We start from the raw sequence: 27514 nt of genomic DNA on the forward strand, positions 1-27514 counted from the left end.
ACAGACACACGCACATACACACACACACATACACACACACACAGACACACACACACACACACACACAGCACACAAAGTACACACTCAAACTTAGTGCACACACACATGAGTTTGAACTTGCACAGCTACACGAGCGCCTCCATCCCTCGATTGTGGTTTGATGCCAATGTGCAGAGTGACCGAGCCCCATTGTCTCTCTCTCTCTCTCTCTTTTCTCTCGTTCACAATCACCCTCATAAACCCCGACCCTGGAGAAAAGAGAAGACGTGGCCCGTCAGGACTTTTATGCTTCTCGCCACAATCTCCCAGGACTACAATGGTGTTTTTATGATGCTACTGTAGAACCCACTCCTGCCCCCTGCTCTCCGCCACCAAGGAAACTAACAAGATCCTTACTTATACCTAATGGACTCCACACCCTCATACCTCCGGCAGCTGCCACAGTTTCAACGCTGCCACAGCAACAGGCGAGCGGTTCCCTCTAATCAAACCTAATTCGAAGTGCGCTGTACACCTTCCGCCTTCCGTTCCCTCGTGCTCACCTACAGGACGCCATCATGCTTCTACTTTCCTGCTCAATCACTGTAGGGGCGATGGAAGATGGGTGGGAGTGTAATTGGATCGAGTCGTGGTATTTGCATATGTAATTTAGCAGCGACAATCAGAGAGACATGTCTCCATCTCCATCAACTGTTAACTGTGAAACAAGATTCAGCCCCTTCCAGTCTGTGGCCGGTCCTGTTGTGTCTCCTAATAGTGTGTATCTTACTTCTTATCACAGTTTTTTCTGAGCACAACAGGCTGTTGTGCTCAGATAACCAGAGTCATTTGCTGCGTTAAGTGGCTTCGGTTGTGTTGTGCGTGCATGCACCAGGGTGCGGCGACACTTTCACGCACGTGCAAGCATGTAACTGTAATCTGCTGCCGCGGCCTGTGAGCATGTTGCGGCTCGGTGTGCGTCTGCGCTGCTTGTATGTGTAACCGCTCGAGCCTGTCCTTCCCAGCGAGCTTAGTTCCAGTCCCCGGCAGCGTGGCTAAGTTAGATTAAAGTCACACGTATTAAACTGAGCGCCGGGAGACATAAGGAAATTAAGAGAAAATTAAACAATGCAATTTGCATTCAATTGCACAACAGTGGGGCAAACTGCTCGGCTCGCCACCGTCCGGTCATCGGAAGAGCGGCCGCTCAGCGCTGTTTCATCAGCCGTGCAAGCCGACTTTAGCTTTGGCCTTATTCAATCACGACTGTTTACTTTGACTGTGAGGAAAAAAAGTCTTAAAAAGGAAAATCAGACCCATTCAACAGTTTCTTTAATCACTATGCATGAGGGAAAACCGGCGAGTGACGCCACTCCCTCGTGTTTTACTCAGGAACAGGAAAATACTTCTGCACTGAAGGTTAAACCAAAATTGCAGAGGCTGGGTTTAGATTATTCTACATGTGAGCCCACTTCTGCTGCGACATTTACGTCTGACATTCAGGCAATGAAACAGTTTTCATCTCGGCTGTTTGAAATATATAAGACCTGCACCCTGCTGAGAAAATCTTCCTCGAGACACAAACGCGCTTCTCTCTCCGTCTCTCGCTGGCTCCTCTTCGCTTCTCACACGCATTCAGATGCAAACCAGCACCTTTTAGCGCCTTTCACAAAAATACGGATATTAAACCACGTATCAATTCCTCTCTCAGCTTTCATCTCAAACATACACTACACTCTCCCTCTCCCCCCTGTGTATCTCTTTTCCTATCTCGGCCTCACATCCTTCCTACACGCCGGCCAACTCACCTGGTGACAGTGCTGGTGAAATATTAATGTGCTCAGTGAAGTGTTGTTGCTTGGAGCGCTGCCCTGACCACGAGCTTTGTTTCTGGACAGAGAGGGGGAGAAGCTAAGTAGTCATTCAGAGGCCCAAGTCGGAGCAGCTACCCCCCCGCTCCCTCTCAGCCGGCACTGGGGCTCCATGCAAATGATTCATGACTGCAATATTAAGCCGGTCCGGGGCTGCAGCGAGATTTTCTCAGTGAGTCAAGCTGCAGCGAGTTAAAGAGATCCCTCGCCTGAAGCTGTGGAGGAAGAGGACACCCAGTGCTTCAGCTCTCATCTTAGCCCTCTTTAGCCTCCTTCAGCCACTCAAACCTTCCTGCACACCCTCACACACACACACACACACACACACACACACACTACTCCATCCTCCTCGCCTCCTGCTCCCAACTTTTAACAAGTTCTGAAACTGCAGGTGCATCCGTTTCTTCTTCTTCCTCTTTTTTTACCCGTGCTTTTCGGCACCGCACCTTCCAAAACGTTGATGCTTTTCTTATGGAGGCCCTAAATTAGGAATGAGCCTGGTAACTGGGAGCTGCTGCAGCTCCTGTTCAGACTCAACCCTCTCCTGTCAGTTTGCTTACACCACGTTGCCCAAAGATCCCTCCGGGTTCACGCTCAAGCATTCGCACCACGTTGTGTTTTGTACTGTATCTGTGTGTGCTTGGTTATTGATGCCTGGGACATGTATGTCTGCTGTCTGTGTGCAGGGGGGGGGGGTTCACTGCATGTATTTGTGCACTCGCAGTTATTTGATTTATTTTTTGAAGGGATGGAAATCTCTGGGCCAGTGCATCAAAGAGCAGAGTGGAGGAGAGAGGAGTCGAGGCGGAGGTTCAGTTCTCGGCTCCTCATTTGCAGATGTATGAGTAGGGATATGGATTTTATACTTTATACGGGAATAATGCTGACATTCCTTTTAGCTGTGCTTGTCTTGCATCCTTAGTTCTGAGTCTTTTTAACCTTGCGCTCGCAGATAAAGCTTATACCTGAGTATAGAAAGAAAGATGATAGCACACGCACACACACACACACAGACACACACAGACACACACACAGAGGAGGTCCTTACAGGTCGAAAATGTGTAGCTGCTTAGACAGGAAAAAAAAATACATCCATTGTGATTCTAACCAAGCCTGAAAAAGACTTGTGCTGCGACTTGTGAGTCTGGATTGATGTGAGCAGCAGAGCCGGACTTAGGCTTCACCACTTCTTGCAGGATCAATCCTGTTTGTGTCTAGCTGCTCCCTGCACACCACGGACGGAAAAACAAAGCAACAAGAAAGAGAAAAAGAAGAGACGTGCCTTTTGGATTCTGAAGAAACTGCCAATACTCTGATCTTTCCAGCTCCAGTCTCTTTTTTGGTATAAATCTTGAATAGACTGTGACATAAGAGTTAATACACTTCCTGCTAGAAATCAAAACCTCGGCACAGCTTCCTTCAGTTCTGCTCAAAAGTGACATTTTACATTTTAAATGTTTCATAGATGCAAAAACAAAGTTGGAACCACTGCAAAGGGAAAAGCACAGAGCCAAACACACTTTGACGCAGACGTCCCCGGTGGACGTGGAGATCTGTCGCAGGCTTTCGCCCACAATTGCTCAGACGTATATGAATATATTACATACATACGTTAAATGTGATGTGTCACAGGGATGAACAGTGGCGCTGCCGGCTTATTTTTAATGCAACCTGGATTTGTGATGACTGGCAGGGATTTCATTGTTATGGATGCAGTGCAATACCTTAAGATGCTACATGTGGGGTTTTGGAGCAGATTGATGGAAGATTGCTTTCCGGCCTTTTCCAGGTTGCGTCCATAAGAGTGTGTGTATGTGTGTGTGTGTGTGTGTGTGTGTGTGTGTGTGTGTGAGGACAGAGTAATGACTAAGGGACAGACATGGCAGGCTGGCTCTCTGTAGGTTTCCTGGCTTATTACGTGGCTGTATCAGCGGCCAGCTCCAGCAGAGTTCATTGAGCGGGCGGGTCAAACACAGTTCATTCAACTTTTGTCTTTTTTTTTGTATTGGTCCACAAAGAAAGAATCGAGAGATAGTCGGATTTATTTCGCAGCTCAGACCAAAGAACAAACCCGGTTTTTTTTGTTTAAACTGCAAAGGGAACAGAAATCTCTTTTAACAGATACTGCATGAGAACCTGCAGGCGAGGGGCTGGGAGCCTTGTGATTTGCGTTTGTAGTTTGACCAATGACGTTAGAGCAGGCTTTGATTGGAAAAACTTCTCCTATTCATTCATTTAAAACAGTTGAAATGGGAGGAAGGGTATTTCATTTTTGATTGTAGGCTAACGCACGAGATAATGACAATGAAGAGGTCTTGAATTTTGAAATGCATCGGTTGGCTGCTTTCTAATTTATCTGATTGTTGTTAGGGTTACAGCATCCATTGCTGCAGGTCCTCTTATCAGCCTCTGTCTGAAACACCTGCTTTTAGCTCCTGTCTCTTTAAGGCCCACCTCCTGATAAAGCCTAGCCTGCTCTGATTGGTCAATCAATTCACCCGTGTAGGAAGCGTCAACCTCCGCTGTCACTATAGCTAGCTTTGTACATAGCGGTGCCAGACTAGCCGCGAGCTGTGCATTATGCAAATGTGGAAGTATCGTCCAGAATACTCACGAGAAATTTCAGGAGCTCCAGGAGCAAAGTTTTCTGTTCAGGAGATGATTTTTCCCTTTACTAAGATTTGAAGCCTTTTAACTTTGCAAACCTTTTACATACAAAGAAAACCTTTAACACACAAGCAGAAAGCAAAAATAAAAAACTCATAAATATGTTTCCTCCAGATCAAGGCGGTTTTGAGTTTGAGGAACAAGCTACAGCGTCAATCCGCCGCCTCTAAGCTGCAGAGCTGTAAGAACGGCTTAAACCACTCTGTTGTCTCATCACAACAGTTCATAATAGAGCTTTGAAACTTCACTGTTACACAGGCATCTACGGGGGGGGGGGGGGCTGTGTATGTGCTTTTTGGCAAAAGTTGAGCAAACTTCAACTTTATTGATGGATGACTCGTGCTGGTGCCAGAGCCTCTGTACTGGCACCGTCACTGCGTCAACAAAGGGCCCTCATTTAAATGAGTGAGGCTGCATTTTTCTCTTTAATTCATGGCATTGTCTGTTAGAATAGGTTCTCAACAGCAGACACGTTAGCAAACATGGTTTCTTTTCAAGTGCAACAGCAGCTGAACAAAGTTGACTCTCCACGTGCCAGCGACATAAGCACCTAATACTCCTGATTCGGGGCTAATGCTTCTGCCTGGTCTACTGCAGATGCTTTTCTGAACGGAGAAAGAAAGAATATCTGTCCACACGACCTTAAGTTTACAAAATACTGTACCTCAAGATCACAAAAGCAACAACACATGTTCAAACAAGTAGGTGGCGATAAAGTCTACATCAGATTTGTCAAATACCAGAGAAGAACACTGTGGTACAATTACTATTGGGCGAGACAGATACCTGCGAATCATGCTAATGTAGTGGAGTGAGGCTACTTTGTTATTAGAAAAGTGCTAAACACTCGTAGAGAAACTGGTATATTGTTTATAGTGCATTGTTGTTTCTGGCGAATGCTCTTCACACAAAAGCAAAAGTGGGAATTGGAGAATTAAGATCTGACTTCATCGTTGCTCCGTTTTACACGTACTCACAGAAACCAAGAGTTTTTAAAAACTGCAATTTCCTATTCGTAAAAAGCTCAATTGTAGCAATTTAAAGCCCAAACATGGAGGAAAAAGTTTGTTTTGAAAAACATCCGCATTAGCGTGGACGGGATGTGAATCAAACACACCCAACCGATCCCTAGTTCGAGGATTTTCAACGAGCACTAGGTTTGTGTTTACCGCGAAACTCTTTTTTATCCGCTGTTGTGTCGTGTTATTATTAATGTCCACCACTTGGAACAAAACTTTCTAAGGCGGTGCCGCGCATCACATTTGTACCAAACCGCGGCAGAAAATGTTCCCTCGGGAGTTACTGCTCTAATATATCACTGGAATTAATTGTGCCGAAACATTCCAATGCAGGCAAGAAGTGACTGCTGTTGTAATAGGCAATAACTCTGGCAATGTGCTTTTTCTAAGTTTCATTGCGTCCACTTTGGGGCTTGTCACGTTTGATCGCGCGCAGAATTTTTTAAGAAGCCTCCTCCATTGAACTCATGGGTGGAAACTGGTGTCTCTCAGCGAAAAGGCTCATATCGCCTTCATCTCCTCAGGATCACCACAGGACTCCTACACCTGCCTCCTCCATTCGCTCTAATTTAGAGTTGAATCACAACTTCTCTAATGCCCTCGCTCGGCTCTTATTATTATTACTCTCACGTCTCCGCTCTTGAAGTAATTCTACTGTTGTGCTCCGTTTGAGTCGCTCTGAGATAAGAGCCCGAGCTAAACACTCAAATGTAAATGAAATTGTAGCAGAATCTATTTAAGTTGTGGCAAGTAATAGCGATAATTGTCAGCGGAAGAGAAATAACGGTGGCAGAAAAACAGCCGACGCAGCTGTGGGACGCACCACAGACGATCATTGTAACAATTAATTTGACAATGATATATTCAACAAGCAACATCCTGGTTTGCTAACAAGCTAGATTCATAATTTAGAGGCTGTTTGCCACACGCGTCATTCGTCTTGTCTCCTTTTAGCAGCCTTTGCTTTTCTCCGTGTGTCCTTTCCACGGTGACATACAGAGCCATACGTTAACATAAAGTCACGGAGAGATGGCACAGATAGATTATATGCACAGAAACAGCGTATATAGATTTACATATAATTCCTCCAGGTGCCTCTGGGCTCAGTTTTCATCTTCTATCGTCATGTGAGTCACTCTCTGAATCCTTTTGAGGAAATATGCATGACATTAGTTTTATTCTTGACGGCAACGTGCAGAATAACGCTCACTTTGCCTATCTTCCATCCACTGCCGTCTTGCCGCCAACCTCCCACCGAGGCCACCTTCCCGGCCCCCCCATCGAGTTCAAACGAAGAGGCCTATCTTCCCTCGTCCACGTGCACACAGACACACACACCTCTCGCAGGAAGAGAAACACACAACGCTGCATTAATTCATCCGTGTCCCGGCCGGTTTCATCTCTCTTTAGGGACTGGAGGAGTTTCAACAGAGGGTCGGTCTGTTTACTTTGTTGTCTCAGGAGGGATATTCCCATTTGAATTCCAGCGAATGAGTGAGTGTGGTCTGCAGTTTGGGTTTAGATGTCTAATCTTCAGACACACACACACAGGTTGGCTTGTGAGTGTGTATTTCACACGTTATTTCCCCCATGCGCTCACTGTACAGATGTAATTAAATACTTTAGGTGCGTGTTTTTGGGTGTAAATGTGTAAATCTGCACTTCAGCATATCAGGAAGCTGGAAATGTGTAACTTAATACCAGGGGTTGTTTACAAGCACTATAGCTTTCATGTGAGTTCAATGAGGCTGAGCCAGTCAAAGCAAATCTTAAGTTATGTTAAGCTTAACTTTGAGCTCTCGGTATAAAAGCAGGTTAGCCCCCCAACCTTTCCTTGCCTTGAGCACTGCAGGATGGAAACATGGATAGAAGCCCCCAGAGGAAGGAGGGGGAAGGTCCATCTGCGAGCTGCATTCAAGGACAACAGTGTTATCCATTTTGGAACAGTATGAAACAAGCCAGTGTTTTCGGCGGTGGGTTTGGAAAGGCGGGCATCTGGATGAACTGTGGCTGCCACTGTTGTCTTGCCAAGCCAACTGTGATGCCGCAGATTAGACGCGAATCATTGACTCCTTGTCTGTATCGGCGCGCCTCCCCTCATTCAGGGGGAGAGATAATGAACAAATGTGACTGATTATTTCTGATCGGTGTTGTGGTGAATTGCCGCAGCAGCCGGGATTGTTTTTTCCACAGCACACTGGTGCTCATAAAAGCTGCGTTTAATGTGATTTCAAGTTATTCCGCCCCGAGGTGTTTGGGTCCGGCGATATCTATTAATCTCTGTTTTGATCTTGTTTTCCCTTTTCTCTCCCCTTCTTCACTTTGTGTTCGCCACTCCGTCTTTTTCACTTCCTGACTTTCTTCTCCCCATTCCTTCATCTTTGTTTTTTTCGGTTCTCTCACTTCTTCCACCTCCTCGCTCCTGTCCTCTCTGATAGAACCGGTTCCACCTGCAGATGTCGGCCCGGGTTCCCCCGTCCACGCTGGGCAGCCTGCTGCTGGCGGTCCTGCAGGGCGGAGAGCAAGACCGAGACAGGGGACGTCGGGGGGAAGGGAGCTGGGGGGGAGCGGCTGTGATCTGCCCTGGTTGGGAGGAGGGGGGCGACGGGCTGCTCTCTCACCTCCAGAGGCACAGCGGCTCCACCTGGCATTTGTGGGACATCATCAACCTGACCCGCATCACAGGGGGCGGAGAGCGGAGAGGGGAGGCCAGCGAGGAGAGGAGGGAGGATCAGATGGAGGAAGAGGCTTTGAAGATTCTCTCTGCTCGTTTCCTGCGCTCCCCCTCTCCTATCTCCTCGGTTCTCCTCCTGGGCTCCGACCCCGAGTGTCTCTCCTCCGTCCTGCGGGTCGCCCAGCGCCTCGCTCCAGCACTGCCAGCGCTGCAGTGGATCATGGGATACCCCTTGTCTCCGGACTCGCTGCACACCCTCGGAGGGCCCCTCGGGCTGCTGGCCTACGGGGAGGTCGGCCGCAAGCCAATCAGCTTCTACATCCGGGACGCCTTGCAGTTGATTGGCAGAGCCGTCACCGCGGCGACCCTGGTGAGACCGGACTTGGCTCTAATCCAGAACATGGTGAACTGTTACGACATAGCAAACCGCCATGAAGCGCCCTCTTCAGGACAATACCTTTCCAGGTAAACACACGCATATTGAAGTAAAGACGAGCAATTCTTGAAATCGAGTTTTAGTGTAAGAAGCTCGAGAAGATAGAGATGGAGATTGTTTGCGCACACAGCAGCAGCATCTCCTTCTAGAAAGTGTCCCAGCTTCCAGATGATCCTCTGACCTCTCCGCATTTTCCATATAGGACCCTTTTCCACTTATAGAAAGCTGTTTTTGAATACATATATTATTCTTTTGCAATTTGGGTGAACCAAAACTTATGGATGTCGATGTCAGTTTTGAAGCCTGTGGCGCTAAGAGAGGGGTCAGTTCCAGGGATGTACCCTGCAGCTGGTAGAGATTTGTCCAAGAAAACTTTGAGAGACTCGATGATTGAGAAACTTTACATGTGGCTTCAGGCGACGGATTAGCTGCGGTACAGTCCGGGCAGGAAGAGCAGAATAACTGGTGTCTGTATCACCTGCAGCTCCCAGTCTAGCCTCCAATTTCTGATTTTAAATGATTCTTGGGCACCTTAAATATTTGGACAAGCTCGGAAAAGTCCTCCCATTTAAATGATACTTGAAATAAACACTGACAAACAATTAAGGCGCCTCTAGTTGCACTTTGGAGATTTCGTCAGAGGCCGTTTGCTCCACTTATGGCAGCGGACGCTCGGGTTGACGCCCTTGTCCGTCCTCTGCAGCATGGAGTGGTAGCTTCATACTGGGGGGTGGGGGGGGTCTTTACGGCATACAGATGACACTTTAGAGTTTCATCTGTTTCCGTTTGCCGTTGTTTCAACACCTGCAGCTTTTTAAAGGCCCTCTTTCCCTCCAGCCTTTATAATGTTCTGTCAAGGTGCAGTCTGTGATAACATGTGCACGGGCAGAACAAAAAAGCCATTTGAAATAAAACTATAAATGTTTTCAATTAAAGAAAAAACTGTTTAAATCCTCACATTTGTATCCAGCAAAAACTCAGACTCGCATAGTTTATAACCTTTCTCCGAGACATGTGGCAGCTCTTGAGTTATGCTCTGAAGCTGAGTCTCCTTTAAATTCACTGGATCCAGGGTTTTTTATTAGATTTGCACAAAATAGCACATACTCATAAATATCCGTCCCCTTAATATGTCAGATTTTAATTCATCAAGATCCATTAATTATCGTTAATTGCATTGTTAAAGAAAGTGGAAAAAACATTCCTGGATTCACGATTGACTGGGTTCTCTCCTGAAAGATACTGCATCCTTCCAAGTTTCGTGGTAATCCGTTAAGTTGTTTTTTGCGTAATCCCGTTTCCTGACAGACAGACAGACAAACAAATGCAGACTAAACCTTGGCCTAGGTAACTTTTAACGTTGACATTTGAAGCAGAAAAAACTAAATCCTGACATTTGTTAACAGCAAAAGCTCAGATTTATACTCTGTGACCTCTATTAAAAGTGTATGTCAGAATCTGACTGAAGCAAAGTGCTTGAAACCAATATTTCCTTTCCACCAGTTGACATGGTTCACTTTCAAGTATTGCACTGGCTCAAACAGCGAGCACGTCAACCTCGGCGCTCATGTGGTTCTGGTGAGTGAAGGATTTGTTTCTTGGAGATGGGCTCCAACAGGAAATATTGAACCAAACGGCGCCTGCCAGCTGAGAGGGATCATTAACAACACCCACCTAATCACGAGCTGGATTCTCACAGTGTTCCCTCTTGCTGTTTAGCTGAACTCTAGGATGCCAGAACCATTTGGCACGGAGGGCCAGCGGCTGAAAACGAGCAGAGTGGGAGTTCGGTTGCAAAGCAATATTATTGGACATTCGCTGTTAAAGAGAAAAACTTTAATGTGATTAAATTGTTCATTGTGAGACGCACCAGCAACGCAGCCTAATGGACGACAGTGATTCTCAGGCGGGCCGCCACTTCCAGACTGAAATATTTTAACGACCATTAGATGAATTGACTTTAGATCGTGTGCAGACATTATTAGTTTCTAGAGGATGAAGCTACTCTGTGTTCACCCCGTGTCTTTTCCTCAGCTTAACATTTGCAGCTTTTTAACTCCTGTAAAATTGGTCAAAAACACATTTTCAAGATAAACTCAAAATAAATTGAATCCTGCTCTCCACCCACTCAGACTACATGCGTGCTCTGGCTCCCCTTTTGAAAGGTGACACTCTGAAGTTAGTCACTTTAAATGCTACTGAACTTTGACTAACAAGTGTTACTCCCGGTTCAAATTTGATGGGAATACGACAAGTTTTCTGCACTCTCCAAAATGGGCCATTTGGAGACTTCAAAAACGACCGTTGGTAGCCATGGCAACATATAAAGAGTCAAAACAAGTGCTACAGCAAAAAATCCATAGCGTACATATAAAACATCCGCCTTTTAGTTACTACTATTCATTTTATAACCTGAATAGGAAATGTCTCAATAGCTACTGGCTGCAGGTTGCCATGTAAAAACCCCTCCTCTTTAAAACGGACTGAGATTCCATCAGGAAGCCAGAGAAAGTCCGTCTTCCTATTAGGACCCAATCAGCACTATCAGAACTGACTATTCATAATGCAGCCCAGCACATGTAGTGTCAGTGACCTTTGTTTCTGGCCTTTGAGAGACCGATAAAAGAGGTCGTTCCACCGCACTGTTCAAACAGGTCCGGTCGTACGTCTTTGCCCTCTGGTGTTCTCCCCGATTCTTATCCCTCCGCTGCATTAGCCAGACACGCCGCTGCTCCGGAGAACCCTAACAAAGCTGGAGGAAGGGAGAGACATCCACGTGGAGGAGGCAATTAACAACTCAATGCCCGAGGGGGAGAGCCAGGGAGGGAGAGAGGAAGTGAGGGAGAGAGGGAGAGAGGGAGAGAGCACGTCTGGAGATACAAGCGAGAGAGGAAGGTATGAGACAGTACAAGAGCGAGAACATAAAATGCACAGTGTTGCATTTCAAAGCACTAGTGCAATGAGGATATATGAGAAACTAGCCTGTTTTTATGTAGTCAAAAAACCAGGGTGCTTATTCTGAACAATATATCAGAGAGTATAGTCAAAGAGAAACACACGGATGAAAGACAGAGGATGTTGGGGAAAAACTAAAAGAATATAAGAATAAAGTCAAAGGAAAAGGAAACTCGTGTGGAAAAGGATGTGAGCAAAGGACAGACAAAGTTAGAGGAGGCCGGAGATGGGGAGCAGCTATCAGAGTGAGACGTGTCACTCATCACTGATTCCATCTCCCCTGACGAGATTTGAACCCCCGAAACAGGAAGAGCCTTTGCATCATCCCGCGTCAGCCAGGCAAGACACAGACGCAAGTAAACTTTCCTTGGAACTGACGGTGATGGAGCGATGAGCGAGCGAGACACATGCCCGGGTCTCTCTCTTATGGAGTCATCATTTACCCGCTCACAGTGCACGCCGGGGCCAGGTATCAGCGAGCGGCTGCCATCGCTCTCGTGACTCCGCCGGCTGACTCATCAACCTGCTCCGACGTCTCCGCTCATTCTTTAAAACTCAGCCTCTGGCCTGACGCAACACAACAAACCACAGAACCCACATCGCTAAAAGTTTATGCTGCATGAAAACAAATCCAGTTCTTTTTGTGTCTCTCCCTCCCGTCACGATTTTTCCAAGTGGGACTGAATCCAAAAAAGTCTCAAAGGGAGCTTCGCACTTCTCCGCTCCGATAACAGCTGTAAAGTGAAGCCCGTGGTTAGTGTTTTTATATAGTATGCGGTGGTGGCCAGCTGCAGCCACTACACGATGGTATATGAGTCTAGAGTGGGTTGGCTTGATGAATCTGCTGTCTTTGGGATATGATGATTCAGCCGTGCTATTACCATGAGTGATTTCGGCTCAAGGCAAGGCTAGAATGGGAACGACTTTCAAATCAGGTTCCTTCGGATTGTGGCGCGAGAGAGTCAGATAAGGTTTGTTAGAGTAAATCAAAATGTGAAGACTAAAGAATAAAAAAAGCACGAGTGGAAACACACGGATCCTCACACATACGTTCAGGTGTATTGTTCTGGGGGGTGCAGACAAGCTCTGGTCTGTTTGGATGAGAGTTAATGACCCTCCTGATCAGTTTAGTCTTTTCATTTACCGTCGCATTTCCCCCTATTTAATGGAGAAAGTTCTCCAGCGGCCGTTACAATCTATTCTCATCAATTCATACAAATAAATTGGAGAAGGGGAGGGGGTGAGGGGGTGAGGGGGGGGGAGAAAACAGAGAGTGAGAGGGAAAAGCTGCTTTTTCTGCCCTGAGAAAAGGCTTCGGCTTGACCAACCTTTCCCATTAACAGGAAGAGAAACTTGCCATCTCTGCCGGCTCGGCGCGGTTCAACACCCAGCGAGACGCAGTGATCCCTGCAACTTTAACATTTAAACAACCTCTATGATTCACTCTGACCCCCCTGACCACCCCCCACCTACCGAGACGTGATCAAACAGCACTTGTCTGGCTCCCACATTTTGAAACATCACCTATACGACGTCCACGTGATCGAATGGAGACGTGAGCTAACAATCCTCGCCTGGTTCAAGAGTCCGGGGCAGATTTATGTACGAACGGGGATTGCTCTCCTTAATATATTCTGCCGTAAAGACCAACGCGGGTCACCGGGCAAGTGAGACGAATAGCAATGACTGGCTGTATGGACTCGCAGATAGGAGGAGATCCTCTCTGCACTGCATTAACTTTTAATTATGACTTTCTGGGAGATGCAATTATCCATCTGAGACTAGACTTGCTAAAGCTGCACAACCAGACCAGGCCTGTCTGCACCAGTCTTTAACCTTTTCTCTGTTTTTATTCTTCATCTGGCTGGTTTAGCGGTACTCTTTATTGCAGGCTGCATTTTTTAAACACCCCAACAATTGCTTTTGCATTTATTCTCCCCCTGTTTTGCTTATGCTCTGTCCCTTTCTTTCTGTCCCTTGAGATTTCTCTCCAACACCTCCTTCACCGGAGCCACGGGCCTGATCCAGGTGGACGCCGGCCTCTCTCGGGTCCTCTCCTCGCAGCTGTTCCACGTGTGGAGCCTGAAGAGGGGCGCTCTGGGCCAGCCTGCCTGGGTTACTGTCGGCCAGTGGACCAGAGGCCGACTGGAGTTAGAGGGAGGGATCCTCGGGCTGGTGGGGGGGTTCGGGGGCAGCCAAGGACAAGGTCTCGGGGCAGGAGTGAGGGGAGGGGACGGCCAGGGGGACGGCCACATCGGAGGCCGCTGGAGGCCGGGACTTCCCATCGAGAAGCACCGCCTGCGTGTGGTGACCCTGGTGGAGCACCCATTCGTTTTCACACGGGAGGTGGATGAGGATGGATTGTGTCCAGCTGGTCAGCTCTGTCTGGACCCCAGAACCAACCGGTCTGACATAATCCACAGCCTCTTCAACCAGCTGCACAACCCCAACGCCTCAGCCACAGACTGGGAGGGCAACGGTGAGCTGGGTTTTGGCCTTTCTCCTGAGAACACTGTGGTGGTGAAGTACCGCTCTGCCCTAGAACTCTTGAATTACCTCATTTGAACTCGTAGAAGGACATGCATGAGTAATCTTTAAGCTTCTTAAATGCCTGTACTGATCCTCCTCAAGATTGAAGAGGATTTTAGTAGAAAAAAGTACAAATCAATAAGGGAGCTGGGAATAAGGTCATACCCGAGTTGACCGCGTTCCGGCACAATACAGTTTTGTGTATATTGTGTGTTTTGCGTTCATATGCAATCTACTGTGCAGAGAGTCGTCATTTCAGATGTTGAAGTCTGAGCTCAGAATGTTTTTCAGACTCCTGAGTGGGAAATACTACCTCAGGGGATCAAGGGAACTTTATTTCCTGAATGAAGAGGATTAAAGGTGTATTAGTCTTCAACACACGAACCAGTGTATCGCAGTAGAACACAAGACATCATAAGTAGGAGTATTCTTATTATTGAATGGAAACCCTGTGCATCTGCAAGTAAATCATTTGATGTTGGTTGGGCAGCAGCAGCCTTCTCTCCTTGCAGGTTAACATCCTAATGCCTGTGCTCAATAGGCTCATGCATTGCTCTGGTCAATTGGTCATATACCAGTTTTATTCGGACTCCGTCTCCACAGAACTTTATTTTCATTTTTTATGCCAGAATGCTGCCAAACCATGCCGGCTTTATGAGATGTCATCTGTCCCCACGTTCCACTTTGGTGGTTTACAACGTCTGGGCATTAGCACAGGGAGAGGACGGGGGTGGGTGGGGAGGGGGTGGGTGTCTGCCGTCTGCCAGGCCAGCAGCACTGGCTAGTGGCAGGTGGCGGCGCAACAGATGCAACAGTTAACCTGCTCTGGACCTTTTGTGAAAAATTATCATAAACTGGTATTTCTGGTACTGATTAGCACTGTTAAATCGTTTAGTTCCCTAATTGCACACATCGCTGGTCCTGAGCCTCTGGCTGGAATCAGCACACCGAAAATAGAATGAGGTTTGCCAGAAAAATCTGAACAACAACATTGCATAAAGAATTATAAATATAATACCATAGCATCTCCAGATTGTTGACTGGATTTAATGTTGATTCTGCGGTTATTAAAATCCAATAAGTACTGAATTGTTAAAGTTCCAATGCATGCATTAGAAAATCCAAACGTATATTCACACCATCATCACTTCTTTCCTTGCAGAACTACCGGGGGACCTGAGGAAGTGCTGCTACGGCTACTGCATTGACTTGTTAGAGAAGCTGGCAGAAGACATGGGCTTCACCTTCGACCTCTACATCGTGGGCGACGGGAAGTACGGCGCGCTGAGCGGGTCGGGCCGCTGGACCGGGCTGGTCGGGGACCTGCTGGGCGGGACGGCTGATATGGCCGTCAGCTCCTTTTCCATCAATTCTGCGAGGAGCAGAGTCATCGATTTCACTTCGCCCTTCTACTCCACCAGCCTGGGCATCCTGGTACCTTCGCCTCAAGTCATCATTAGTTAGAGCTTGCATTTTAATGAGTGTAGAAGACAGAGGGCATGTAGTAAAAAAGAAAAAAAAAGAATACTGCATTGTGAGTCAGTGGCAGCGTTGCAGCGAACAGCGTTACTTTGATTTGTCAATCCCCCCCCCCCACCCCCCCTGGCAGACACCAGTATGATTTGATGATATGATCTGCGACGGCTTAATTTGTCTCTGGTGCCCTGCTCACCCGGTCTCCTGCTCAGGAACAGGGGATCATTAGCTGGGGAATAATTAGTTTAGTGAGTTTTCAGTGGGCATGTTAATTATGAAAGTTCAAAACCAGAGCCAGTTTGTATAATTAGTCGGTGTTTTTTGCGAAGCCATCTTAGCAGAGATGCTGCAGTTACACTTTGATTTGTTAGCGTCTCCCTCTGTGGCTGAGACGCTGCAGTGCCTAACGTGATCTGGATATACGGCTCCATTTGAAAATGAGAAGTCGCTTGAGAAATCTCTGTCCTCACAAACTGATGAATCGCACCAAAATAAAAAATAAACTATCTTTAACAATTCTTTAAAAGCTTTTCATCCCATGGAGTGTTTAAGATAAGTTTACTGACAAAAAAGCCACAGAGCAGAGGCAGAATTACAGACTCAATGATTCACATGTCAGGTTGGCAGATGGTGACCAGCTGTGTGTTTGTGACCTACCAGGTTCGAAGCATGGACTCGGCGGCCCCCATCGGAGCCTTCATGTGGCCCCTCCACTGGTCCATGTGGGTGGGCATCTTCGTCACGCTGCATCTCACCGCGCTCTTCCTCACCCTGTACGAGTGGAACAGCCCCTTCGGCATGACGCCCCACGGCAGGAACCGGCTGCGCGTGTTCTCCTACTCCTCCGCCCTCAACCTCTGCTATGCCATCCTGTTCGGACGCACCGTCGCCACCAAGGTAAAGAAGCTGCCCTCTCTGTGATAAATAGGCATCATGCAGCAAGGGGCAGGGATTAGAAATGGCAGGGAAAGGGCGGAGGGGATGTGCTTTAATGGAACGACTACACAAACAATGAGAGAAACTGAAAAGTGGAAGTTAGAGGCGAAGGAGGCTTGGGGAGAGATGATAGAGATTGCCAGGGAGGTGGAGAAGATGGATAGGGGAGAGAGGTTAAGGAGGAAGGCAGTGATGAAGTAGAGAGGCGCAGAGAGGATAATGCACATGCAGGGAGGGAGAGGGGAAAGGGTAAGAGGGCTGACAGAGATTGAAGGAGTTACGGCGAGGATGATGGGGATGGATGAAGGTGTGGAGAAAGAAAAAGGAGGGCGAGGGTAGGGGTCAACTCCCCCGTGTAGTCAGACACAGAGTTGAAAACAAGAAGGCAGGAGAAGGAGGGCAAATAGGGGTAAGAAGGTGAGGGTGTGAATCACGAACTGGGCTTCAAACTGAAGGGGCTGCCAGGGTGATGGCGAGACGGGGTTGAGAGGGTGAGTGGGTGAGAGACGACGGGGGGGTGGGCAGACAGAGGAGGATGTAAAGGGGAAAGGGCGAGCAGGCGGGTGGGCAGTGTTGGGAGAGTCGGGCGACTTTAGGGTTAGACATAAATGTGACGTCAAGACTAATCAATCAAAATAAAAACCAATCTCCTTTCCTTTAAAAAATAAAGAAAACTTTACTTTAATGTCATTTGTTGGGTATAAATATGTTAAAATATTAAATTTACCTTTGCAGCAGCAGAAACCTGTCAGATTTGACTGATGATGTAACGCTCACAATCTCACCGCAGCGCCTATCCAACCACGACGCAGCTGAGAAACCACCGTGTTCCCCTCTGTCTTTGTATTTTTTAAACAGAAAACATTCTGTGCCAAAATCCATCATTGTGATAATTCAAATGGGAGCGTGTCTATGTTCCCACAGCTCTATGTTCCCACAGCCCTTTGTTCCCACATTTCTAATATTCATTACAAAATTAGGCCCTATGTTCCTACAGTTCCCACATTTCTACCCCTGCCTGGTAGTTAAGGGTTCACCATTCCGTAGCTGGCGATTTGAAGGAGTTAGCTAGCTTCCAAACTCTCTTGAGCTCAACAACCCTAACCCTAACCCCCTCTTGAGCTCAACACCGCTAACCCTAACCCTAACCCTAATTTTCAGAAAAATCTAGAAATGTGGGAACATAGGGCTGTGGGAACATCGGGACTCATTTTTCAAAATAAATCTGGGAACATAGGTCTGTGGGAACATAGGTCTGTGGGAACATAGGGCTGACCCCATTCAAATGACTCTTTCTTATCACACCTATTCCACCAAGTGCGTACACACCCCATCATCGTTCTCCTCTAAACATGTAGTCACACTGTCCCTAAAGGAAGCAGCGCAAATGACTGTGGTGCGACTGACCCCGAGTAGCTACAGGCTAAACCATAATTGAAAGTTCACAGGTTTCCATTTAACAGGTTGTGTTCATTAGCAGCCTCGTGACTTGAGCAACTCTCTGAACCTGCGTGTGCCGGGTCAGAGCCGCCCAGTGTGAGGACAGAGTCATCAGCCCACACAGCGGTGGACTGGGAATTAATAGCAGAGCACTTATCATAAGGTTCAGGTCAATCTTTTTAAGTATTCAAAACGAAAAGAGTCAAATGGAAATTACCGTTTCAGACATGCTAATGTAACCATGCTACTAGCTAACTGTTATCTTGATTGTGCAGCAAGAGTTCGCAAAGAGACAAAATCACAGCAGATTCCACAATAAAAACATATTTTAACAACCACAGGGAAAAGGAAAAGTCATACCACTTTCAAATATGCAAAACTGACTAGAGAGACGGCGCCGTGTGATCTTACTGGAGATTTAAACAAGGGTCCCTTTGGTCTTGTTTTATCCCCAGATTGAGGTTTCCTAACCAACACTACAGTTAGTTAAAACAGATTCAATAAAAACTTGTGTCGAAGAGAGTCAGCGTCTCAGAAGAGACATGAAAATACTTCATTACAGCAATGTTTGGAAATAACTTCCAAGGTCAGGAAAGCGTCATAAACATTAGTTTGGGAGGTTGTATTATATTATGAATAGCACATCTACTGTGTAATATTCCATAGAAGCCAGTTCTAGATGCTATGAGAGTGTCAAACTTTAAATTGATTGGTTTCTTCAAAGATCCATTTAGTTTCCCAGATAGCGAAAACTCTTGTTATTTGTGATGTTGAATTCATGTTGGATTTTCACTCGTAACCGACACAATTAAATTAAACCAATATTGATTATATAGTTTGCAGCGAGATTGTTTTGTTAAATTATATATTGAACGAATGATAGTGAAACAACCTTGAAACATCCTTTATCTAAAAAGTAATTCACATCCAAGTTTTTGGTTGATTCAAAGTTGTAATCAAGACATTTCCAAAAGCTTAACATTTTGTCCCCTGGTGAGTTTAGCAGACAACATTCTGACACTGTTATTTCCGTTGGTTCAGTTAATTGCTGTGAATATGGTAATTAGTCTCCCCCTTTACTCAAGTCACATATGAAAGTGTTTACTTGAATCCTGTGGAACGTGTCTTATTTCAAAACCACTCAGCTAGAAACATTAATATGCAGCTTGGTTGCCGCTGATCAAACTCTGCCCTCCAACAATTGTCATTTCAGCTCACAAAATGGATGTTTCACGGCACAGAAATCGACTTCTTTTTAGATGAGGCTGCCTCTGCTATCATTGGAAAGTGTTTATCGAAGAAAACATTGATCCCAGTAACAGTTACTGGGGGAGAGGAGGAACAGTGTGAGCAACATTTCCACTGAACAGAGCTGGTAGGCACAAGTTGAAATTGTGCTTACCATCTGAAAACACTTACATTGGAGGACTAAAGGCTCCACTGATCATTATCCTTCCTTATTTTCAACTAAGCTGCAACTGCAAAAACTATGCACATATATTTACAACTTCCCTTAGTTCACCTTTTCCGCCCAAATAATACGTGTGCCTGCCGTCCTTCATTTCCAGAGAATTATACTAATAGCTTGACGCTCCCTGAACACCTCTTCAATGACGGGTTATACACTTTTTTGTATAGTAAATGTCTCATTAATCCCAAGCCTTTCAAAAAAAATAAAAAAAATCATCTCTCTTCAACTGTTAAGTGGAATTTAATTGTTGGAGTAAATAAATGAACAGTATTCAGGTGGATTCCTTCCCCGAGGCGAGTAATTTCACGGAGGGACATTTGGGATCTAGGCTCGCAGAGCAGTCACACTTTGTTAGATTTCCTCTCCTGGTCTGTTTTGATTAACTTGATTTCCCTCACTCCGGAGTTAAATCTGGATTTCTACACCAAGGGAGGAGGAGGAAGACGTTGGGAGCCCAGGGAGACTTTGATATTTATGGCAACACCTGAAATCACACCTTTGTTGTGACCCCTGTCCTTTTTTTTGTCGTGTACATGTTGTGTAATCTCCGTTTCCTCCGTGTTTGTTGTCCTCTTGATGTCATTGTGGTTCTAATCTTGGATATTTTTACATATTTGTTTAATTATTTTCCGTTTGTTCTGTTTAATTATGTCCATGTGCTAATTATAACACAAAAAAGAAAAGAATAACAAAATGAAGTCCCTCTGCTGGGACGCATCTCCTCTCCACAGACTCCTAAATGCTGGACGGGCCGTTTCCTGATGAACCTCTGGGCCATCTTCTGCTTACTGGTGCTGTCCAGCTACACCGCCAACCTCGCCGCCGTCATGGTCGGGGAGAAGACCTTCGAGCAGGTCTCGGGAATCCACGACGACAAGGTTAGACTCCACCGCAAGGACACAAAACTTGCAACCGCACGCATGTCGGCGGGACCACGCACACACACGTGAACACGCAAACATGAACACGCAAACTAATCCCGCACAAGGACGAGCTAATGAGTAAAGAGCGGAATCACATGCGAAGGATTATCACTTTCCATATCCCCAGAACCCTGTGGGGAGTTCAGGGCCATAGTGAATTCGATATGAATCCCATCATGATATCTACCCCACCTCCCCCTCTCTTACTCTCTTTCTCTAATCAACTCCCCCATTGTCTCCCTCCCTTCCTGTGTCACTCCCCCAGCTGCACCATCCCTCCCTGGGCTTTCGGTTCGGCACGGTGAGGGAGAGCAGCGCCGAGGATTACATGAAGAAGAGTTTCCCGGAGATGCACGACTACATGAGACGCTACAACCAGCCCACCACGCCGGAAGGTGTACACATGTTAAAGTAAGATACACACACAGTTGTGCATAGTTGTGGGACGACCTCACTGACACTTGTGATTCAAATGCAACCAGTCGTGCTTCCATCCGCCAGCTGTGGTCGTCTGTATTCTGGGCACTTTCCTTTTTCATGCATTACAATTTGTCCACAGCCGAGCAAACATCTCTGCAGCCGTTAGAGGCCGTTCAGAAGTCAACATGTGTTGTTTCTACTCTGCAGTTTGGTTCATTTTAAAGCTGAACAACAATGTGCATATTTTCTCATTCACCAGCTGTACAGACTTTTCAGATTTGGTTCTAATATCTTTGTCATAACTTCTACAAGCAATGTATCGATTGAGTGTCTGTGTATTATCTCCAGAATGGACAAATTTAAAGGTCAACTTCCCCCCTAAGTTTTGGCTGAAGTGCTTCTCCCTTGAAATGCCAATAGAACACCAGCAGCAACAAACTTTGGTGGCAGAAATGTTGTATGGATTAGTAGCTTCTCACCTCTGGAGTTTCCAGAAAGCTAAAGGACGCAGTTGGTCCCGAGCCGTTCGAACCCCTGGCAGAGGCAGCTGGTGCTGAGACAAGTGTCTGAGGCGTGTCTGAGGACATGGGGGGGGGGGCAGGAGAGGACAAAAACAGTTCTGATTGGCAGACGATGCGGTGGTTTAGGGGTTTAGTTTCGGCGCAAATTGAAAATGAGTCCTGCAGATTCTCTCCCGCGGGCAGTCGCTGGTGGAGAGGAGTCGTCCACCTCTGATTAGAGAGTGTTAACTGTAGATTTCTTTATAAAGTTTGGTTATAAATGTGATATTAAAACCAGCATGAATATAATTTATCAAAGAACAGTCAAATAATCTAGTTTACAGCTTCAAAACACATTTTAATGTCAATGAAAATGCTTGTTTTTATCACCTTAGAGAGAGATTTGTTTTGCGCGATGTTTCTTTGATCTAAATCACAGGGAACATCTGATTTAATGTAAGTTGTTTTGTACTTGTGATACTTTTGCTTTGATTTTTTTTCAACACCTGCAGTGATGTTGCCTCAGCCATCGCTGCGTGGTTTTCTTACATGTGATGAAGATGCTGTTTGCTTCCCCGTCTGACAGAGATCCAAGAGATCCCTTTATCAGCTGCATATATTTACACTGTGCACTAGCATGAGTTTCTCCTCTTGCAGACAGACACACAAAGTGTATGTGAGGTGAGAGCATGTGACTGGGATTTATTTTTGCGTGGTTAAGGGGGTGAATGAGGGTCAGGGGCAGATTGATGCAAAAGGAGCAGACGAGAAGCAAAGAGACGAGGCAAGTTTATTTTTATACCGTATTCAATTATGAAGGTGCTTTACATAATGCATACAAAATTAAAAGGAGATACAGCGGAGGACATTAAGAGAAAAACACTAATTTAAGGGATTGGAGCATTAGAGTTTTAAGAGAAACAAGAAAGTATTTCGAGGTAACGGTAAGTGGATAAAGTTCTGGAAAGCAGTCGCCCCCAGACGACCTGAGACGGAGGCGTTCATGTTCACTGGGAATAGAGATTTGTGGTGAGGTTAAGGAGTTCACTTGAGTAAATGATGAAAAGAAGGAAGGTTTTCTCATCATAGTTTTAATCATATTCTGAATATGATGTTTACTTATAATATATACCCTGGTTTTTCAGTTCGTTGTAATTTATTATACTGACACACCAGTCAGATTGTATGAATAGTGATGTTTTATCCTTAACTCATCACATCTAGCAAAGCTTTACTTTCTCTTTCAGTCTGAGCTTCTTACTCTTTGTCCGTAACAGAAGACAAAAATGTAAATGTATATCAATCATCAACATCAGTCTTTCAGTTTGTTTGTGAGTTGTTCAAATCATCGTCAGATCCTTTATCATCATTTCTGGCGTCGTCTCCAGGTGATCACGCAGCTGGATCAGATGCCACGGTGTCAGAGTAGAGCCGGAGCATAAACGCTTCTCCAAACCAGAGTGTTTACAGATAATTGCCGTGCTAATCCTGGAACCAGGATGGGAGCTGGAGAATAAACAAACATCTCGTGGTGCTGAAGAACAAAAGGACTCAGGCAGCTCTCCTAATATCTTAGAATGGGAAATTGTTAAAGCATTTGCCCAATTTTGTATCAGGAATTTGTTATTATGTATTTTACGTATTCAGCTAGTTATGTTTCAAGATCGTATTCAGATATTTTTTAATGAAATATGCAGCAAAATGACCAATTAAAAAATATTCACATTAAGAATTTGCTAAAATTTTCTAATTATATTTGTATTCAGAATTTAAATACTTGCATTTGAAACTCCTGTTATGAAAATATAATTCAAGTCAAAATATGTAACTATGATTAGCAAACTGTTCCTTAGAAATAAAAATAATACTTATGCAGAAACAAGGTTTCCATTTGTTCCATTTGAGTTTTATAATATTAGGTCACATTTTAATGATGAAGTTGGTCAAGCTGGTTTTAACCCATTTAGTTACATAAATGGGTTTCATAAATATAAATTTATGAAAATGCATCATAAAAACTTGAAGTAGTAGTATCTGATGACTAATGCTGTCAGAATAATGCAGTACAAAGTACAATATTTCCCTCAGTAAAGTTGTGTACATATCATGAAGTCGAAATACTCAAGTGAATTAAAAAGTATCTCAATCGGTACTTGAGTAAATGTAATTCTTGACATTCTACCTCTGGAATCTAACAATATATAAACAACTACACATCCAGAAACTGTATCACCCCCAGAAAACGCACTCGCTTTCGAAAAACAACCACACACTCTCCTCAAACACGCTGCCTCCTCCACGGAGCAGCAGCAGAGATGCTGAGATAGTGCATGTGCTGACTTAGTGATACAAGTAGGTAGATGCGCTTGTTCAGAGAAAAGGGGGATGAGAGCGGGCGAAAGATGAAGGCGGCGTTTGTTTGCAAGCGTGGCAAAGGCAGGAGGGGAAGTCACAGCGGTGCAGAGGAGCAGAGTGAGGGAGTAAAATACTATGTTGGCAGAACTACCAACCCCAGAGCTGCACACACACAGACACACAGACACACAGACACACACACACACACACAAACACCTCATGGACAGAAAAAAATGAAAAACTGACGATTCATCTCCTGGAGAGAGAGAGAGAGAGAGAGTGCAGAGGGATGCACATGCAGCTGCACACAATGTATGGGCTCAGAGGAGATAATGCAAGCACAAACCTAAACACACCCTCATGACTTACAGCTACTCCTGCCTCACACACACACACACACACACACACACACACACACACGCACACACACTCTTCTTCCAAGGCCAGGCATCAGATAACTTCCAACCCTCTCCGGGCCCTAAAGAACTCTCCATCCTCTCCCTTCTCCCGGTGCCTGGTGTTTGACAGGTCCACACACACTCTGCCGCTTTGAGCAAAGACTTTGTAAAGTCAACATTTAGATTAGAGAAGTAAGTGTCCTGAATAGTTAACGTGTCAGATTAATGGGATTTCCCGTGAGACCACTGCGAGTGTGTGCACTTTACCCCAACACGTGCTTTTCTTCTATTTAAATGCCGTTTGTGTGTGGGTTTGGATTTCCGTTCACGTGGGTCGGTGGAACAGTATCATTTCCTCTTTATCAGCCTGTTAGTGTGTATATTGTGTTGTAGCCAATCCAGTGTGTTGTGCTTTGTATCCTGAAACTTCATCAGTCAGCTGTGATTAGAAGCCGAAGCCGCTCACAGAGGGACGGTCTATAATTAGGGGTCAGCGGGGGTCAATTGGATCGATATTAATGGAAATAGCGGTGTCTTCGGCAGTGTGTATAAGGCCTTATCAGTCCTCCACAGAGACTGTTGGTTTAGGTAATGATGTATGTGTTTACACAGTCTATTAGAATACAGTTCATCCCCTGTATAAATGACAAAGTGGGATGACAACCTAGAAAAAAAATACCGGGGATCCTGCCGAGGTGTCGGAAAATGTTAGGAGGAAAATAAATCTGATTAACAGGTCTTGAGAAGTTAATTGTGTTTAATGAATGATTCTCTCTGTCTCCCGTGATGTGTGTACGTGTGTGTGTGTGTGTGTGTTGGTGGTGAAGGACAGATCCTCCGACCCTGGATGCGTTCATCATGGACAAAGCCCTGCTGGACTTCGAGGTGTCGATCGACGCCGACTGCAAACTGCTCACCGTGGGGAAGCCGTTCGCCATCGAAGGTGAGCACACATCTTTTAAAAACCTTCCTACAACTAATCTGATTTGATGTTTTCTTGACAGGATGTGGCCTTTACACTTTTATACCATCTAGTCTGTCTCTTTATTTCCTCCGTTTCTTTCCCTTCCCTTAGATATATAAATCTAAAAGAACTTTCTTGTTCACTCTGACCCAAACCACTATCTCTATATCGCTCTCTCTCTCTCTATATATATATATATATAAAACACAGACCTTTACTTCAACTTTAGGCCAAATATAACTTTATTCTCGACCATTAAAACAAGCCTGAATACCCTAAAATAGACTGAGAGTCCGGGGACCTTTGCTGAATCCCAACAATGTGAGTATATGAACAGATCCCTGTACTGTAATTAAATACACACACACTTATACTGCATACACTCACACACTTAAGCCCCTGTTCCACTGGTCAAACAAACTTACACCCACTAACATCAGGCTTTTGTCTGCAGGGCTAATGTACAGTCGAGTTGACATGTTAATTAACTATGACCTTTTGTGTACTTTTTGTGCATCTTGTGCAAGAGCAGATTTTGCTTTGCTTTTGCAGCACTGGCAACACAGCCGGGGTCCCAGTGTGTTTCTGATGTCGGAACGGACTTAAATGCCTGAGACGCACATTCAGAAACCTGGTAATTTAGAGGATGAGACCTGCTCTGACTTGAACATGCACTGTGCGAGTCCACAGCCTCTTTTTCCTGCAACATAGACTAACTCCCTCGCAGTGTACAGAGCAGAGAGGAGATCAAACACTGTAGTTAGCTCCGTGACTGACAGAACAACACAGTGATTCACTGCGTGCACCTTAAGCTGCAGGGGAGAAGTAGTCATCTATTATTAACCACCGGGCCGAGTCAGGAACCTTTGGTCTCACACCTCACAGGTCGGACCGACCACACCACCGTCATGATGCGTACGGTAAAAATCCACTGGGTCATCATGTTCAGGTTCTTGTGCATCGCTAAATCAACGCAGGGGTTCCCCTACTATACAAGCACATCAGCAGATTTGCATGTTAGCTAAGCAGAATACTGTATCGGCAATAATTTAAGAGTATTCTCTCTGAAAGTACATGGTTATGTGTGGATTCCATACAACAGATATTCTCTTTGAATGGAGAGAGTTCCAGTGTAACACAGTCTTTTGCTCTCAGGGTCGTTCGTAGCCTTATTGATGCCGGGTTTCCAACTCCATCTATACTGAGTCTTTCAGAGGTTAATCAACCTTGGAAGGTTCTGTTAGTTTCTGAAGGCTGGTGTTACATGTTCTGCAGCCACAAAGGAACTTACATTCTACTCTAAGTAATATTGGATATTAGCCCGTTGAATTGAGTTATGAAATATTAACAAACCATATGCTCCTTGAAGTGTCACCTTTTCAAGTTCTTGGCTTCGAAAGAGTCTTCGTGTTCTCTCTGAGTCTGTGTGTATCCTCCAGGTACTTCAGGCTCCTCCCACAGTACTAAGACGTGTAGATTGGGGTGTGGTTCAATTAGAGACTGTAGATGTTAATGAGTGTGAGTGGTTGATTGTCTCTTTGGCCCTGTGATGCGTTGGCGACGTGTCCAGGGGGAACCACGCCTCTCGCCTAATGTCAGATGGGATTGGCTCCAGCTCCCCCGGCGACCCTCAAAGGATCATGGGTATAAATAATCGATGGATGGATGATGGTCGACGCGGGAGATGTTGTCCCATACGTACCAGCTACAGGCATAATACCCTGAATGCTCCGACATGAAATCCTTAACTTACCAGGAAACCCTAATTGCAGGTTGCATCACTACATTGATTTTGTGAGTCAATAGGTCAGAAGGTCATTAAGGTCGAATTTCAATCTGCACCAGTTTTTTCATTATATTTTAACTGCCAACAAACAACAAGTAATAAATCATGTTTTTTGTTAAAGTAAATGCATCATACAACTACTACCGCCAGATGCATATATAATGAACACATGATCATTCTTGCCTATTGCGTTATTTCACCTATCACCGATGACAGTAAAAACAGAAGAAGTCGTCGTATCCATAATTGATGTGTGTATTCCACGAACTCATAAGAATAGATTTGACTTGTGGGAGTTTTTATTACAGAGCCGCAGTAAATTGTGTCAGTGTTAGAAATAAAGGCTGCTGACAATCTGTCAGAAGAAATTATACCCTGTCCCAATAAAACGACCGGGGCCCCCTTTCACTGAGGTAAATAAAAAAGGTTCCAGCCATTAGGAGAAGTTTTACAGTTTCCCAGTCACATGCCATCTGCACGCGTTCGCCTTCCGAAGGTGACATTGAAGTGAGGATTCGAGCGTTTAACCTCCAACACAAAGCTTTTTTACAAGTATGAAAAAAAAATAGCGTGTCTGCTAATGCGTGTGCACCAAAGTGCTTTTATATTCATTAATGCAGTCGTGAGGGTTGTAAACATGACTGGTTGGAACAGGGCGGTTGGTTCCAGTTTCCTCTCTGAAACTGCTAAATCAGCTTTTTATCTGTTCATCCAA

The 27514-nt window shown here is 45.4% G+C and overlaps 1 protein-coding gene across 1 annotated transcript in view; it reads left to right on the forward strand.

Annotated features, from left to right (window-relative positions):
* grin3ba (glutamate receptor, ionotropic, N-methyl-D-aspartate 3Ba) overlaps positions 1 to 27514 on the forward strand; it is a 75891-nt gene that overhangs the window by 35285 nt on the left and 13092 nt on the right. Inside the window, exons 2-8 of the mRNA XM_061083171.1 lie at positions 7975 to 8675; positions 13584 to 14080; positions 15293 to 15564; positions 16267 to 16503; positions 20185 to 20331; positions 20642 to 20787; positions 24877 to 24992. Coding sequence (XP_060939154.1) covers positions 7975 to 8675; positions 13584 to 14080; positions 15293 to 15564; positions 16267 to 16503; positions 20185 to 20331; positions 20642 to 20787; positions 24877 to 24992 — 2116 coding nt within the window. The remainder of the gene's footprint in view (positions 1 to 7974; positions 8676 to 13583; positions 14081 to 15292; positions 15565 to 16266; positions 16504 to 20184; positions 20332 to 20641; positions 20788 to 24876; positions 24993 to 27514) is intronic.

This window comes from Limanda limanda, chromosome 12 (genome assembly GCF_963576545.1).
Source record: "Limanda limanda chromosome 12, fLimLim1.1, whole genome shotgun sequence".
Taxonomy (NCBI): Eukaryota; Metazoa; Chordata; class Actinopteri; order Pleuronectiformes; family Pleuronectidae; genus Limanda; species Limanda limanda.